Source organism: Rhinolophus ferrumequinum, chromosome 4 (genome assembly GCF_004115265.2).
Source record: "Rhinolophus ferrumequinum isolate MPI-CBG mRhiFer1 chromosome 4, mRhiFer1_v1.p, whole genome shotgun sequence".
Lineage (NCBI taxonomy): Eukaryota > Metazoa > Chordata > Mammalia > Chiroptera > Rhinolophidae > Rhinolophus > Rhinolophus ferrumequinum.
Window position 1 is genome coordinate 12,835,246 of NC_046287.1, and position 12,389 is coordinate 12,847,634.

General features: G+C 34.1%; 1 protein-coding gene across 4 annotated transcripts in view; it reads left to right on the plus strand.

The window, feature by feature from the left end:
* Positions 1 to 11,701, plus strand: part of PCDH17 (protocadherin 17) — a 94,687-nt gene extending 82,986 nt beyond the window's left edge. For 3 of the 4 annotated variants that reach the window (XM_033104816.1, XM_033104814.1, XM_033104815.1), the window contains one exon: positions 6,565 to 11,701. In XM_033104816.1, the coding sequence (XP_032960707.1) occupies positions 6,565 to 7,247 (683 nt within the window). In that variant the 3' untranslated portion in view covers positions 7,248 to 11,701. The remainder of the gene's footprint in view (positions 1 to 6,564) is intronic. The other variant, XM_033104817.1, reaches the window with a different exon arrangement.
* The last annotated feature ends 688 nt before the right edge of the window (positions 11,702 to 12,389 follow it).

Below are 12,389 nucleotides of genomic sequence, written 5' to 3' on the forward strand. Positions count from 1 at the left end.
AGATACAAAGCCCCTCTCCCCCGCACATTAAAAAAATAAAAGAAGCAAAAACACATCCTACATCTGTGTATTTGTGTATAAGTTACTTAGTTAGTAAACCAACATAGTAAGAAATGCAGGAAATACAAGACAATGAATGAAACACCACTTAGCTGAAATAAAGTGACTGGTCTCAGATGTGACATTCTTCCTTACCCTTCCCTTTTCTTCCTTACCCTTCCCTTTTCTTCCCTGCATAACGGATACACCACGCTTATTAAAAAATGTGCTAAAATTAAAGCTGGGAGTCAGGTGAACACTGTCAGGGAAGAAAAAAGCATGGGATAAAATTGTAATATTAGAATATTCCTTTCTTTTTTATTCTGACATAAGGAAAAAAAGTTTTGAGACAACTTTCCAAGACTGTCTCTAGAAATAATATTGAAAGTGAAATTTTTATCCCTCTCATAGTCAGGTTGAGTGAAATAAAGTTTGTTTTTAACTAACGTGTTGGTAAATGGGACATAAAAATCATAAATGGAAATTATTTGAATGACTATAGATTGTTGAGGAGCCATTTATATGGAATGACTCACCTTCTCATAACAAGGGTAAGGGGTTTATAGGATGGTAAAGGGTAGTAAGTGGATAATAATACCACCAAAAAAAAAAAAAAAGAATTATGTTAGAAAATTGTCAGTTCACAGGATGTTGCAAATTATGTCAACTTACTGAAAAAAAAATTATTAGAGGTTTAGTGTACTGTGATGAGATTTCAATTTTAGTATTGAAATTTTTTCTCTGATATGTTAGAAATATATTTGGATAACTCATAATTTGTTGGGTTTATAGAGAAGTGTGTGCACATGTGTGATTGTATATGTGTGTGTGCTGATGGAAAAAAAAGACAGTAAAAACAAACTGCTGTTACACCCTTAGAACCTTTCAGTAGAAAAGTGGTACGCATGAACTGCCAGTCTGAGGTTTTTGGCCCGTTGTTGTTTGCTGGTAGATAATCTGTGATGGGTGCCTAGTTTACATTCTGTAGAGTTAGTCTCCAGAACACTTGTGCCAGCCTTAAATAGAGATGGTTGCCTGCTCTCTGCTTCTCTAGACAGCTAATTAGGTGTTATGCAAGCTTACGTTAGTGAAAGAAGGTAAATTAGAAATAAAAAAGAAAAATGAGAACAAATAAAAAAATGGACTTCCATTTATAGAGTTGTCTACTTGGAAACAACTCTAATTTTAAGACGCTGTTAGAAACAGTAGCAACCACCACAGTAATAGAAGAGCACTATTCCTATTTAAAGCTATTTACAAAGTTGAAGTAAAACCATTTTGTTAACAGTCATTAAGTAGAGAAAACTCTCAACTGCCCTTCCCCCATGGCCACAGCACTTTAAAGCTTACCCATTAATGCCCAGACTTATGGATTTTGGTTTTCAAATTTCCAAGACACAGACAATTATTTCCTCATTATAAAAATTAAATCAGAGGCATATCTAAAATTCTAATGGTAGAAACTATATTCATGTTTCAGATGTACAAATATGTGGGCTCCCGAGGCAACAGGCAACTTTGAAACTAAGGGGAGGAAATCCTTTTATGTTATCTAATATTTCCTTAAGTGGTAACAAATTAGTTGCCAAGTATCTCTCTTTGGGTGGTGTGGTTTAATGCTTTCAATACAGGGAAAATAAACTTAACTTCTGATGTGTGTTAAATTCTTGCCTGAGAGTGAGACAGATTTTAATAAAGAGGTAGATTTATTCTGAGGTAAGACATTTTATGGACTGGTTTCTTCATGTTTCCTTTCAAGGGAACACCACAGAGTTGTAACACCCAAAGATTTTTCTCCTCACTTTTCCCAGAATAACTATGTTCAGCAGAGCCTCCCCATAAATCTTTGTTAATCCTTTCTGGCCTAAATCATGTTTGGGCTTCACATTTTAATATTATACGTAGTAATTGTTGGCACATTATTACCCATCGTTGAAATGGCTTTGCATTCCTATTGATATAGTGACAGTACAATGTTAAAATCACAGTGTAAACATTAAGTATGGTCACCTTTGTAGAAGATTGCTAAAATCCAATAATTGAAGGACAACTAATTTCATGATTAGCCCTAATATTTTTTTTCCTTACATAAACATAACTCCCATAATGACAGTTATTTTGAAGGTATATTTTGGCACAAAATGATTGCTTGTTTACTATCTCTAAGATTGTTATTAAACTGTTTAGTCTGCATTAAAAAAAGAGAGGTTTCACATACGTCTGCCAATATGAATATACAGATTTCAGACATCTTTATGTCTGAATCAACTTAAATTATATAAAATTTTAAACTCAGAGGTAGTCAAGTTATTGGGCCAATCATAGATATTAAATAAAAAGCTTTATATATATATACATATATATATATATATCCATTATATATAATTATCCATTATATATAATGCATATATATAGAATAATATCCATTATATTGGATATTATATATAATTATAATGGATATATATAATAATATCCATTATATCCATATATAATATATCCATTATATATAATATAATGTTTTATATATAAGTATATATATATACACACATATATATACACATATATATTGGCAAAAACTGTATATACATTTTAAGAAAAGAAAAATTTGTATTAAAATTATGCTGATAGTAACCACTTTGAACACCTATTGTAATTGCAGAAGTCAAAAGTGACTTGTATTCATCTTTTATCGGTATATATTGAGTATTACAATTTTAATACAGCTTTTTCCTTTTTTAAAATGTATATATGTTTTTTAGCACCCTCTGTGTATATATATATATATATATATATATATATATATATATATATATATATATATAATATGTGTGTGTGTGTGTTTGTGTGTGTGTGTGTTATTCCTCATATTATGAATATAGAACTTTCCTGTGGTTTTTTACTTGTACTTCACTTATGGCAATTACTGATAGTTAATTTTCAGGAATGTATTGGCTATACATTGGAATTTATAAATTTTGTATGGACTGCATCCTGTAGAAAACTCAACTTTATCATACATACACACAAATAAAGATCTATAGGTGCGTGTGTCTGTGTGTGTATGTGTGTGTGTGTGTGTGTGTGTGTGTGTGAGTGTATGTGTTTTGGTACAGCTGAACTAAAAGTACTATAGTCATATGAGTGACGTTATATCATTTGCCAAAAAAAGTCATACAAATTAAGATGCAAAATTGAACTAATTAGGATGACTGTATTTAGATTCTTCCCTTTGGGAGCTTGTGTAATAGTCAGATGTGGCTATAGGAGTATAGAAAATGATTCTTAATACTAAACGAGTATTTAAATTTATCTGATTGTCACATGATCCTTCAGGGAATCATACATTTTAAAAATTAGACACTGTAAACTTTCCCTATAGGCATAACTGCCCAGATTTCCAGCTGTTGGACTTCAGAATTGTTTTCTATTTGCAGCATAAACATGCTTATCTCTCAATTTTTCTCATCTGCATATCATTTAAATTATGTCATCTTCCTTGCAAAGGGCTCATTCTGTGAAAGGGTAATCATGCTATATTGAGGAGAGGATGAAAATGAAGGTAAATAATTTCTTTATAATGTCAGATTCATCCAGGAATAAAAAAGTGAATCTTGGATCAATTATTTTTGCTTTGATTTCTTCTGTGTAGGGTCTCTGAATTTGTTTTCTGATACAAATGCCTAATAAATACAAATAGTGGCTGTCTATATAATTTGCTTTTTTGTTTTTAAATTTCTATAGTTTATAATTCAACATACCTATTCTGGGATCTATTTTCCTAAGGTACAGAAGTTTGATGATCTACCTTATAGCACTAGGTCTTGAGGAAACACTCCACATTATTATTCTTCATTATACACACTTAGTTTATCGAAAGGATTTTTGAATTATATAATAAAAGTACACGTGGTAGAAAGCTTTTACTACAACTCTTCTTTCTTTAAACCCTTTCTCCTTCCTCTTTCCTCCTTCTCTCCCTTTGCTTAGTTTTCCTTTTTCCCTTTTTTTCCTTCCATTTTTTTTCTTTTTTGTCTAGCTAGTCATTCATTATATATATACTACCTATGTCTCTTTTATGTAGCTGCCTATTCATCTATTTATTTATGTTACTTCAGAAATAATTTCACTCTCCCATAAATCCTTATTTGACCCCTGGCAGTTATTGTTCACTTTGTGTTCCCAGTTTCTGCTGCTTGTACAAAAGTGTCCATTCGATTTTCCTCCCTCTCTGTGAACTGCTGCCATCAAAATTACAGTCTAATCGCAAGGTGAACAGCTTATAATGTATCACAATCAATACTCAAAATTTTCTCCCTAGGATGTGTCATAAAGGAGTCAGGTGAAAAGCTGCAGATTTTCAGCAATGAAGTGCAAACAATCATTTTATGTTGATGGTTTCAAATTCAAGGTTGATTTACACTTTCACATCTCTGCATTATTCCATCTCTTTCATTCTCTTTTTAAATTCATATTGAATTTATTCAATGCTAGGCTCTCCAAATGGCTGAAATTGAAGGCCAGTCAATATTGGGATACAAAACTATGTTAGTACGTTTCAAAGAGAATGTATAGGTTGTAAATGAATTTTTTTAAAAATCATGGTTCTAAAAGGTACAAAAGTATTAACAAATTAAATGGATAGTAAAGTTTTCTATTGCATTTTTGAAGATTACAATGGGTTGAATGAAATGATACATATCCTTTTTTCTAACACTCACTAACAAAGATATACAGGTAATTTTTATGACTGCCATTCAGAATAGGTAAGGAAAATAGATATCTGATATTAAACTTTTCTGAATATTCTTTTTTAAAAAAAAAATTATATTCTACATTATATGAAGATTCCCTAGAAAATTTTATATGCCTCCATTCTTCTGCTTCTGTTTGTGTCCATCTGACTAACAACCTTTCAAGTCCTAGGGAGTATTTGAGCCTCTGGTGCAGAGTTCAGCTTGAGACTACATGTAACTTGCCTGTATTAAATAATAAACTTCACATATTTCATTCACTCACAGGTGAATATGTTTTTTAAAACATGAAAAAACTTAAAGTACAGGCAAGCTACCTGAATACTTTTTAAACATTTTACAGATGAGAATGAGACATGCTGTGAAATACCACAGTGTTTGTTCGGTCAAGACACCATTTTGATTTCTTTTTGAAAAATATTAGTCTAATAGGAAACTATTTTATCCTAAAACCTTCTGAGATATATCAAGTTGTGGTTTATTTCTTTTTCAAGAGGGAATTATTTATGTGTTTCAGATTTTATTTATGATTTTGAAAAGTAACCGTGTAAATAAATTTATCAATGCTGTTAAATTTGCTGGTTTTTATTTTAAATATCTTTCATGTAAACTTTTTTTTTTCCCTTGTACAGGACACTATAAATTTGTAGAGATCCTCTCACATCAATTAAATGACAATCCCAAGGGTTTCTAAATGTGTAAGAAATTCTGTTCTCATCACATAGAGGTAAATTGTCAATACCCTCTCCTGAAAAAAAAAAGTACCTGATTTTAAAAGTATCATTAAGCATTAAGGTGAGCACTCATTTGTAGATGAGAGAGACAACTGGGAAGATTTAGTTCAACGTCATAGTTTAAAATATTGGGGTCATAGATATATGCAGCTATTGTCATAATGAAGGAATTTTCTTTCACATTTTCTTGTTCAGCATTTTTGAAATAGGAATCACTAAAGAATACTTTATTTAGATTCTTTATATGCCTATTGGCAAAAGAGAGAAGCAAAAATTCTCACTGAAAGCATTATTGTTTAAAATAGGAAATCATGATTTGTCATTCATTCTGAACTATATCTATTGACTAAATCCATTTTCAACTACTTACACCAAAACCAAAAAGCCGAAGTAAAGAAAACTGATTACATAATCCATACTCATATCTAACAAAATAGGAATGTGCACTTTTTGATAAGCTTTTCCATAACACATTCTGATAGAAAATTCCATTTACTACTCTCAGTAGGAAAAGTAGATTTTTAAAGGAAACCTTTTATTTTATGACTGTCATCAAAATAACAATTACAAGCAAAATTAGAATAAAACATTAAAAAAAAAACAGCTTAAGAGTTGTTATAAAACTTTGCAGTCCAGTTTTTGCCCTGTTATTTGATTTGAAAAATTAATCTTGTTAATCCTTTTTGAAGTTCACTGTTTCCAGGATGGATTATACAGAACAAAGTCTGACTGATATCTCCAGGAAATTAGTTTACAGTGATGTAGTATTCTACTGAGAATGATTCTCCAGCGGCCTCGTTTTACTTCTTCCGAGGCCATGGGAATTCGTTAATATCTAGAGAATAGACTTAAATAAAAACCATTGTCTCAACCAGCAGGTTTATGCAACCATCCTGAAACATTTTAATTATTGTTTTCTTTTCCTTTTTAATTAAGAGACCAGAGGTCCAGCAAGCCCATTGAGAGCTGGTCCACAGCCTGGATAGAAATGCAGAGGCCACCCTTGTGATTGGATTTGCTTTTTTTTTCTTGTTTTGCAGAACCAGAAGAGTGTGTTAATTGCACAGATGAATGCCGAGTGCTTGGTCATTCTGACAGGTGTTGGATGCCACAGTTCCCTGCAGCCAATCAGGCTGAAAATGCAGATTACCGCACAAATCTCTTCGTACCCACGGTTGAAGCTAATGTTGAGACTGAGACATACGAAACTGTGAATCCCACTGGGAAAAAGACTTTTTGTACATTTGGAAAAGACAAGCGAGAGCACACTATTCTCATTGCCAATGTTAAACCTTATTTAAAAGCCAAACGTGCCCTGAGCCCTCTCCTCCAGGAGGTCCCCTCAGCATCAAGCAGCCCGACCAAGGCCTGCATCGAGCCTTGCACCTCAGCAAAAGGCACTCTGGATGGTTGCGAGGCAAAACCAGGAGCCCTGGCAGAAGCAAGCAGCCAGTACTTGCCCACTGACAGTCAGTATCTGTCGCCCAGTAAGCAGCCAAGAGACCCTCCCTTCCCCGCTTCCGATCAGATGGCAAGAGTCTTCGCAGACGTGCATTGTAGAGCCAGCCGGGAGTCCAGCGAGATGGGTGCCGTCCTTGAGCAGCTGGACCACCCCAACAGGGATCTGGGGAGAGAGTCCGTGGATGCAGATGAGGTCGTGAGAGAAATTGATAAGCTTTTGCAGGACTGCCGGGGAAATGACCCTGTGGCTGTGAGAAAGTGAAAGGGGGGAGGGGAGGAAAGCATTGGCATTTTCTTGTCTCTTCTGTTGATTTAAGTATGATCCCCCCTGGTGACAACCCAGTAGACGGGGATGAAGAGAGACCAATGCTACTTTAAGGCTTTTAGTGAACATCTGAAGTGCCCACAAGTATGTTCTTTTCACTGCTGTTTCTTTTTCAGAGATAACGATGATTTTGTTTTGACCAAACTTATATTAGGACAGAAATAATGACACTCAAAGAGAAAAGAAAAAAAAGAGAGAGAAGAAAAAGGAGAGAAGATAAAGGAGGATGAGGAGGCGAGTTACCTTTTGACAATCTGTTAGGAAGGTACGCGGTGTAAGAGTTGAAGTATTTCTGATCACTCTAAGACTGTCCTCCGTGATTTATGCTGACTTAATTGTTTACCTATAAACCCCATACAAAGCAGGGTCATAATTTGTGATCTGTGGTGGATTTCTAGCCGTCATCATAGGCTTCTACTGAAAGTCCCGAGAAGACCTTGCAGTCGTCCAAGCTACACCAAACATTAACACATATTTGTGGTAAACATTTCTGTATAAAGTTACCTGCCACTCATAGAAACACAAACAGCATTCCATATCATTAGTCGGAAAAAAAAAAAAAAAGAAAAAAAGAAACTTGATCATTTGTAAGACACCTTATGTCGTATAAAAGTTAAATGTAAAAAGATATAGTCCATTTTGTTCTGCACACACATAGACTAATTCACTTCATTAAAGGAGAAGATTTAAAGGTTTAAAATGCCTCTTTAGCATTTTAGTGTCCACAAACATATAAATAATGATGGATATATTTTAAAGTTGACCTGTAAAAGTTCTGAAAAATAGTTGCCATTGAGTGAGAATATTCAGAGAAAATTAACATGGTGAATATGTTTTACTCATTTGTGGACACTAAAATAGCTCAGGAGAGTGAAAATGTCTTAGACATACACGGATCACATGACCATTTAAATGTGCAAATGTATGAAGATTCAATGTGTTTACATCAAATGACATATTTTTATTGATTTATTGCAGATTCAGTGCATATGAGCCAAATTGTTGAGTGTATAAGAGCTATATTGTGTATTTTATTAAATTAATATATAGTTGTGTTGCAAAAATATTTGGGCTTATATTGTAAATGGCAAGTGTTGCCTCGGTAGCTGTCGAACTCTATGAGTTTTGTTTTTTCCTGCTTCCTTTTCCCCATGGAGTGTGGGAAGCAGTGCCTCAGAGCAAAGTCTCTTGTTTAATGTATAGTCTCCCAAGTACTACAGTACATAATCTGTTCAAAATGTGTTTGAGTGAGCTGATGGAGCTATCTGAAAGGTCAAAAACTACGTGTCAGTCATGATTATATGCAAGTCCTTGTAGAAGCTTTTATTAAAGTCATGCTAAATCACAAGAATAACACTTGGACCAATACCTGAAACTTCTTCATCTTTCCTCAATAACACACAGATTCGGCCTATGTAGATACCATACTCTTTGCTGATTGGTTTTTAAAAGTATCTTAAGTGGTTCAAGATGTGTGTTCCCATTTATTTCAAAAACATGAAAAATGCTTTAATGCATGTGTGGTACCAGCACTGATTATTTGCATTGTGTAGTGTTTTTCAAGAGGTCTGGGTCTTAACAAAATGTTCTTCCTTTTTCTCAATGCTCTTCTGCTTCTTTGTATTGCTGTCCTTTGAGAACAATACATTCTATTCCTTCATTGGGTGGCATCTTTTCTTGTGACATTTAGCAAGTTTCAAACGTACTTCCATATGAGGCTAGGAAACCTCAAATTTCAGGAATTGGGAAAAAAATAAAATTAGCACTTGCAGAAGTAAGTATTAGCAGATGGGGAAATGCCTTGATTGACATTTTCCTTCAGTGTTTAAATTTTTTGGCATTTTACAGCTTCATGACAAACAGCTTCCAGCCCCCATACCTTAGAAAATGTGGTGCTGAGTTAAATAAAGGCTGTTTGTGCACTGGAGCAAAAAAAATGCATTATTTGCAAACTGGTGGGGAATTCTGTGCCTTCTTTTCTGGCCACCAAGCCAGTGTAGAAACAGCATAAATGTCATAAAATCCTTCTCTTAAAAACAAAAACAAGAACAAAAACAAACATTGAACTGGATTCAGTTTTGTAATTTCAAACTTCAACAAATTCAACTGAAAATATTTTTGTCAAATGCTGTCAAGATTTTAGACTGTACCTCGTTTGCAAAACTGCTTTGAAAGGAAGAGTGGACAACTCCCATCAGCCTTATTCTCTCGAGAACTGTATTTGGTTCCTAGTAACAGCCTTTCCAAAGCTCTAATCTTGGTTTTTCTTATTCGTAAATGTTTTAATTAGAAAAGAAAGGATCTTGTACATGTGAAACCTAACTGACTCTCTATATTTTGGACAATTTATGTATCTGAAATGTGTTGTCTCTGTTATATGGTGTTATTTTCTGCCAGGAGACTACAGGTTGATTTAGCTCGATGGCAGAAATTTGATGGGAAACCAATTTCCATTTCATATTACCCAGTGTTGCCTCTCTCTTACTAGACAGATAGCCACTTAGGAAAATCTAAGGCAGTATGTAAATGAAACCAACAAAGAGAGTAGGGTTTATTTTAAAAACATTCTTAACGTGGAGTAGCTGGTTGTTCAATTTATTATATGTTTCTGAAGACATTAAAACACTATAAGATTTTAAGGATTGGTTGTGCAAATGTGTGAGGGATTTACCTTTAGGCCATCTGTCACCAGTGATTTACTAGTGTTAGCTGTTTAACACATTATCTGTATTTAGTAGTGATTATTTATTTACAAGTTGGTGGTAATTCAGCAGTCAGGACTCTTAAGCTTTTACAGTTGAGTTGAGGGAATCTTGTTTTTATTCGTTTGGCTGGCAATTGCCTTTATCACAGACCTCTGGTGCTTGGCTTCCAAGGAAGCCTATGAGATGCCAAAATCACCCCTTTACAAAGCAAGTTGCTCTACGGGGTGATGCATGTTCAAACAGTGATAGTTCAAGGGGTTTCAGCATCACTCAGAATCTGAAAAAATTGTCTTAATTCACATCCTCCACTTACTAACCGCTCAAAAAAAAAAAAATCCCATATCCAAAATGAATAATTGGATAACATTTTGTCTTTTAGTTCTTTAAATAACTGAAGTCAAGCACAGAAAAGAAATTTATAGGAATTTTCGTAAGAAAGTCAACATTCTAAAAATTGTTTACTGATGAACTAAAACAGATCAGTAACAAAACAATTTTTTCATTAAATATGAATGGTGAAAGATCTTTTCAGCAAAATTAAAAGTAGTGAGAATCAGTGTTAGTTACATCTGTACCAAAGTAAACATTAAAGAGACATATCATGCAATTTCAAAGAATGCTTTCATAATTCTTAACCTGACATACTTATCCTTTTTGCAGGGATATATAAAGATTGGCTCACTACTACATAAATTAATTAAATTCCTGTTTGAGAAATTGACTTGTTTTGTTTTCCTACATTAGCTGAGATCTTGTAAAACATGACTTCCCTTTAAAGGTCCCGGGCCCTGCTCAACATAAAAAAAATGACACCATTTAAAAAAAAAAAAAAAGTCATGTAGTAATAGAGCAGTATGCTTTATTAGAACCTTGTTAAAAGCTGTTTGTTGCCTAATGGAGAAGTTGCTGAGGTCAACAGGTAGACTGAGGTCTGGCATAATATATGCCCACTCATTATTGTCTAATTAAAGGCTTTTAACAACAGACGGCATTTATCAGCGCATTGATTCAAATGAGAGTTTTGGCTATCAAGATGTGTTGATTCAAAACATAATTGAATGAGACCTGATTAAAGTATGACTTTCCTGGCCCCAGTGTTTTGCAGGTTGGCTATTCCCATTTATCAGCCCCATCACTCCATAAGGTTCTTAGCTGCACCAAGTAATTGGTGGACAAAGACTACAACAAAAGCAGCATACATTGTATGGATTTATCTCAATGCTATTGTTTAATGGCTGTGTTTAATGTGACCTATTTGGAAAATGAGGACTCCGAATAAAAAGCTATTACTAATAGTGGCATTGCATTCCCTTGAATTCATTAACATACCAGTGATGTGTCACACACTGCAAACCATAGGGACCCTCATCATAATTATTTTGGAAAGTAACTCTGGCATCACAATTGGTTTTTTTTTGCTAATTATTTGTTTGCCAGTAGAAGATTTTAAGAAATTTTATGTAACAATAATGCCACTAGGTTCTCACATGCATGGGTTAACAATTTTTCAGATGGCCTAGATAAATGGGCTAGTCGAATAATTACCAGAGAGTCATAGACTAATGCTACTAGTGGCTTTTAATATTTACCATTGGTTTGAAGATAATTTGGTACAAGATCCTAAAGGACTTCAGAAAAATCATTTTTATAAGCCCTCTAGTCATCTTAACGTGAATTATGGCAGCACATGTTTATAAATGGCATTTTTAAATAAATACATGTTTATCATGGCATCCTAAAATAATAAGCCTCTCGTTCTACTCATTCGAAAAACATCTACTGCATTTCTATTGTGTGTTTGCTCTGGGCTATCATGCCCCAGGAGTAAACAGTAAACAAGGAACGAGGCCTGGGTCACAGTCCCGTGACTGAAACAAACAGGTAAGTTCTAGCTCACATTACTATTTATAAATTGGATTCAGTGTTTTGCATTTTCTGCAGTTACTCCACATACCCCATAGTTTTGCTGTCCCACTCTCAGTGAATGGCATCTCCGAAATCACAAACCAACATAATATTCTGCCTCCTTAGATTTTTTTCTTTTAATTTTACTGTTCTGAAAGCATAACATATATCAAGAAAAGTGCATTGCTTTCTCGTACTTAAGAAGACGTCAGTTTTAGTTATCTGGGGTAGACGAAACGGCTTATCTATTCATTTCTTTTGCTCGCTTCTTTTTTTCGGTGACTTCTCTGCTTCTTTCTCATTGAGCATCACTTAGGTGTCAGGTACTGTACAAGGATCCTCAGGTACAAAGAACTAAATCAATTACATTGTACCCTCAGAGAACTTATTGTTTGGGCTTAGGTTATACATACAAAAATAGGAATTGACCTGCTGTTTCTTTGACACTGTGACTTTTCATAATGAAAAT